Raw genomic sequence first — 6203 nt, forward strand, 5'->3', positions numbered from 1 at the left:
CTGCTGCTAATGTGCAAGTGTCTGTGCCTGTATGCATACACTTTGTGTAATGAGAAAGAAAACTTCTAAATCGTTTTACATCAAGTAGGCTCAAGTTAGCAGGGCTAAAGAATGACTGGACTACAGGATACAAGCAATACATTTATTTGATGAGAAGATTTGACTGTAGAATAATAATGTGCTGACATACTGTCACATCACAAGAAAGAAATCTGTTTCTACCTCTTTTAGCTCATTTGAAGGCAGCAGAATCAAGTTTCATACACGGCTTTCATTGAACTTGTATGTATGTACGTATTGCAGCAGCCTGGAACCGCTTTTTCAAGGCGGTGGCAGTGAACCTAAACAACCTTCATTTACAGAAGGGACAGTTAAGCAAAGAGCTGAAGCTCACTATAAGGCTGCTGCAAAGCTGAGCAGAGGAGAATCCATGATAAATCTATATTGGTTCAACAGCCCCTTTTACACATGTCACAGTGTTTTCAAAGTGTCATTTGATAGATGATTCTAAATGTAAAATACTAGTTGTATCCAGATATCAACAGATATTAAAAAGGAATAAACGCAGTATTTAACAGCGTGTGAATCTTCTCTTACCGCCAAGTTACAACGGAGCTGATCGTCATTTGGCTAAAGCTAAAAAACATTGACATGTATTTCCAATGACGGCGACTTAAGACAGCAAGAACATTTTTTTAATGTGCACGTATGTGTGTGTGTGTGTGTGTGTGTGTGTGTGTGTGTGTGTGTGTGTGTGTGTGTGTGTGTGTGTGTGCACATAACAACAAAACACTGTATGGACAGATTTCCACAAGCTTTGGGAGCAGATTGGACAAAGGTCTACAAAAACTGTGGTTACAAAACAATCGAAATCTCACATCATACAGAAAACCATTCTCCATCATAAGACGTTATAGGTGTGAATGAGAGTGGGAATATTTTTTTGGCTCTACAAATCCTGTGATACGCTAGAGACCTGTCCAGGGTGCACCCCCCCTCTCAACTAATGTCACCTTGGATTTGCTCCAACTCCCCTGACAGCCTTTTAAAGGATGAGCGGTGTAGATAATGGATGGATGACGTCAAAAATAAATCACAATGAAGTTTAAAAACATTTATCATGCATAGTTCATAAATGGACTACAAACACAACCTCAAGCTTCTTTTGATCAACTTAATATTTGATTATCTGGTAAAATAGTGACCCCATTAATGTCCCACTGCCATTTCACAATGACATCATGATGACGTCATTTTTAAAATGGCATTGATTACAGTGTGCACGGGATATGACACGCCCCTGCTTTGCTTTCCATTTGCAAATTAGACAGTAAGAGGTTGAGGGACACTCTGCTGCACTGGGGCAGCAGCAGGGGTGTCAGAGTGAGATAGGGCATTCTGTAGTATTTTGAGGTGTAATGAATCTTTACCAATCCGAAGACCAGATGACAATGTGACATTTACAGGTAAAAATGAGTCATTTAAGGAAGAAATATTACTGCATACTGTAAAGGGCCAAACTCTCATGATCATAGATATAGGATATGAGATGTGTATGTGATAGAGTAGTTACTCATTCTAATTGCTTTGTTCTCCAATAGCAAAGACAGTAATGTCCTTTTCTTGTAAACTCTCTGTCGATCATTTCTACATGTGCAGCTTTATGTGTATTATTACCCTGCAGCAAAGCGAAGACATAAAATCCGATTGTCGCCAATGCCTCTGCGAAACCATGTATCTCGTAAATGTCAAGTTTTTATATAGAAAAAAATAAGGCAAGAGGATGATGAATGGTCGTCGTGCTCCACTCGGACACTGATTCTGCACGGGTAGACTGTACGGCTGTGTAGCGCTCAATGGAATTTACAACCTGCCGTGCTGGAGACCAGGCCTGTCATACGCTGGATATGTGCTCGTGACAGTTTGAGCCGACATTATGAGATAAAAGCAGAGTACAGTGGCATGTACCTCACAATTTAGTGTCCAAGAAGCTGACTATTAAAGGGACTGTGTGTAACCTGTATGTCCACATTCTGGCACAGCTGTACAGTAGAGTGGAGTCAATGCTTCTCAGTGTCCCATTTTGAATCCATCCTTCCTTCATGTAGAACACACAGCATGCAAATAGTGTGACCTTCCCTATAGAATAACCTTCACACTGCACTTGGCTTGTGGTGTGGGGATGATACAATTTAATCAATACAAATGCAAAAACCTGGCTAATTTATTGAAATTAAACCGAACCCCAACAGACTTCCTGCAGTAGATTAGATTATATAATCTTTTTTTGCTTAAATGTATAACAATAAAGTAAATGTTGATTGCATTATGAATTGCCTAACAAATCTAAATTTCAAATGGTTCCCTATAAGTCAGGCTGTCACACTTTGCAATCCTCTCAGCCACCGGGAATCGGCATCTCCCTGGAAAATGAACACTTGATTTACTGCAAAACAATACATGCATCTGTCATTGGGCCAAGAGGAGGATAGTGCTTTTGTTTTAGACTAGCATTCTCCGGCTGGTGAAGGGGCTGGATATTGAAAACCAAAGTTACTGTGGGACCTGCAGCTACCTACACGTAAAGCGAGCCATGATGAGCCCAGTTTCAGAACAAGCATGCGGCACGATCACTGAATAAACGCCACACAGAGAGGGCTAGGAAAGAGACTGGAGGTCCACCCGCCCACCAATGTGGTGTCCCTCTGGGATTTGTACAGGTGCTAGCTGTGAAGAGATCTCTGGGATTTGAAAGGGTTCAAACCAGTCATTCAGTTGGGATTACAACTTCCCAATATCTTGTTCAAAGCGTGATTTGTTTTGTGGTTATGACTTGCTTTGGTCAACAACCCAGGTTGATAGCCGTTGTCAAGTTAATCGACTTTTTTCTGTCAGCAGTACCACTTGGAAACACTAAGCTTTCTTTAGTTAAATTGTGTGTTTCCACTTTGAAGCCCCACACAGGCTCTCTATTACCACACCAGACTAAAATCTGCAGTGCACATCTGCACATGATTCATTAGTGTATTTGGCTACTGAATAAGCACCTGTGTGTGTCTAACACAGCTGCATGTGCATTGAGATCCCACACGGCCACAGAGAGGAAGATACAGGCGAGCGGGATGCCTGAGTCTAGCAGCTGCTGTAGCCTTGTCATTACAAAGCATGTGCAGGCAGGAAAAAGCCAGAGGGAGACACTGCATCAAAAAAAGAGAGGATATCCCTATGTATGTGTGTGTGTGTATTAGAGCGAGAGGGAGTGAGGGAGAGGGAGTGTGTGTGGAAGAGCAGAGCACAGCAGTGAGGGGCTGTATGCAGCCAATCAATTCACCTGCACCAAGGAGGGAGGCTGAGAGCTGCACACCGGCTGTCTGTGTGGAGGGTTCCCTCACTGCCTGCTGCATGTCGCCGTGCACAGCCCCACAGCGTGAGCCAACACCGTGTTCATTCAGAAAAATGATGGCGAGCTCCAAGGGGCCACCACTGCAATTCACATGCTGCACTGTCACCGCCACGGTGGGGGGCTGGGTGCCGGGCAATGTGCGCGCACACACACACACACACACACACACACATACACACACAGGCCTGGCTGTCATGCATTGAGAGAGGAGCTGCAGTGGCCAATAAAACCTCACCTTTAGTGTGGTGTTCGGGTAGCTCACGGGCACCTTGTGGAAAGTGCTGTTGGAGAGCACCGCCTGCCTGATGTCTTCGAAGATGGTGATGATATCATCCAGCAGGCAGCGCTTGTCCCGGTGGCTCAGGACGCAGAGGTGGGCGAACGTGTAATTGAACCCCTTGTAATTGAAGCGTAAATCCAGCACCTGCTTGTGGACCTGCAGGACCTGGTCGGCCAGCTCCAGGATGTTTCCCCCGGACTTGGCGAGCAGGATCAGCCTGCCATATCTGCCCGGGGTGTGCAAATCCGAGTACAGCTTGTGCTTCGACTGGTCGATCGGGAACAGGCTGTTGGCGAGGCTGCGCTCGATCTTGGCGAGGCTGTGCGTCGGGGCGACCAGCACCTCCAGGTCCGTCTCCGGCTTGAATCGGCTGAGCACGGTAGATCCGAAAATGATGGTGAGGACCGCGGGGACGGTGAGGAAGAACACGGGGTGCCTGCTAACGAATAAGCCCAGCCAGTAGAACGAAGCCTTGAGCCCTCTGTGGATCACTTGCCGCAGCATCCTCCACAGAATCCCGCTTGCAGATGCCCCGTTTGCTCCGATGAAGCACATGTGACATCAGACTCCGTTCCCCGGCTTTAGTCCAATTCGTAAGAGAATTACACGAGGCTACAACATCAGCACCGTGCACACAAACATACACACACGCACGCACGCACACACACTCACACGCACGCACCTCAACACCTGGAAAAACAGCACTGCAGCAATGCGCGAGCAAGACTGACACACACACACGCGCGCGCTCACACACACGCACACACACTCACTCACTCACTCACACACACACACACACACACACACACACACACACACACACACACACACACACACACACACACACACACACACACACACACACACAAGGACAAGGCTGACAGTCAGAAGATCATCGTGCAGCGGCCGATCGAGACGAGTCCTCCGTGTCTGTCTCTCAGGCCATTCCGCCTCCATGTGCCTCCATGTCCATGTCCCCTTCCCTCGCTGCACCGGCTGCAGCCGCAGCGACGAGCCGTGCGTGGCGGAGTGATGTGCATGTGCGCTCACACTCCGCTGTCTGCCGGCTCCACAGCTCTCTCAACGGCGGCGGTGGCGCCTGATTTATGCACTTAACTGTAACCATGTGTGCGGGGGTCTGAGAGGAGGGAAGGAGGCTGGATGCTGGATGGAGGGGGAGCTGTGGGTGTGTGTGTGTGTGTGTGTGTGTTTGTGTGGGAGGGGGTGCCTGGTTATTTTAGGATCAGTGGAGGCAACAGGCAACATGAGAGTTGTGAAGTGTTTCTGCAGGGGGATGCTGCTGGTGGACCACAAGCACTCGCAGGGATGAGTCAGGGTTGGCACCATGAATGGGGAAAACCCACTTTGCTGAGTGGTTCATGCAGACCAGACATGTGATGGTGCACACGTTTATGTTTGGTTCACTGGTCAAATCAGGATGAACACACACACGCACACACACACACATACACACATACACACACACACACACTCTCATTTGCACATCGCATAATATGGATAACTCAGCTGACAAATTGTGCAAAACCTTAGAATTTTCCATTCCAGTTCATATGGAAAGATATTTGTTCTGCATAGCAGCCAGACAGTAGGGACGGGACTATTATCTATCAATAAAAAATGATTACGATAGTCAGCATTTCTGCACATCCCAAAAACGTATCCCTAACCTAAGCCATTCCCATGTATCATCCTTAACCTAACCACAATTTACATCTTATCAGAAACCTTTACCAGGACCAATTTGTATCTAACCGTAAACTTAACCAAACCACAATTCAAATCTTACCCCTAACCTTAACCAGGACCTCAATCATCACATTGTGCCTCATTAGGACCAGGCTTTGGTCCCCATTTTAGGTCTACTGGTGCTGACAAGGTCAGAGTTTACGCTATAAAAGGTCCTAGAAGTAACAAAAACACATTAACACTCCTCTATAACCTCAGTCATTAACACTTCTGTCAATAGAGTGTACTCTTTTAAATAGATGCTGGGATACTTGTACTTATCCATCTATGTGCTTCCATAGATGACAAATGAAGATGGGAGCCTCCAGGTGATTGTCATTGTGGAACTGCTATACATTATTTGAAAGGTGTCTATATAGAGGCCTGTCTTCTGGACAAGGGACAGCAGACATTGTGCACCTGACTCTGTTTCTTAGTGCAGCTAGGGAGGTACCAAAGCTTCAGCAGCCAGTGCTAAGACAAATTTATGATACATGTTGGTGTATGTTCAAAACATAATTACGGGCTTACGTTTATGATACCTGCCTTCTGGACTCTCAGACATTCTCAGAGAGTCCTCCAGATGTTTATCTTAGAAGTTCTCTACCTTTTTGAAATGACCTTTGACTCTCAGAGTGACCTCTGACTAGCTAATGGATGAGAGTAGAAGGAATGTTCTTGACCAATGTGTCTTCATGTTCGGACACAAAAACATGTCCCTCTTTAGTCAGAAATCCCATGGGGGACGGCATTCACCTGAAGTCATGGGCGGAA

The 6203-nt window shown here is 46.2% G+C and overlaps 1 protein-coding gene across 1 annotated transcript in view; it reads right to left on the reverse strand.

Annotated features, from left to right (window-relative positions):
* Window positions 1-4238, reverse strand: part of ptchd4 (patched domain containing 4) — a 31091-nt gene extending 26853 nt beyond the window's left edge. Inside the window, exon 1 of the mRNA XM_061092096.1 lies at window positions 3639-4238. Within this exon, the coding sequence (XP_060948079.1) occupies window positions 3639-4238 (600 nt within the window). The remainder of the gene's footprint in view (window positions 1-3638) is intronic.
* Between the last annotated feature and the right edge of the window lie 1965 nt (window positions 4239-6203).

The sequence above is a fragment of the Limanda limanda genome, chromosome 18 (genome assembly GCF_963576545.1).
Source record: "Limanda limanda chromosome 18, fLimLim1.1, whole genome shotgun sequence".
Taxonomy (NCBI): domain Eukaryota; kingdom Metazoa; phylum Chordata; class Actinopteri; order Pleuronectiformes; family Pleuronectidae; genus Limanda; species Limanda limanda.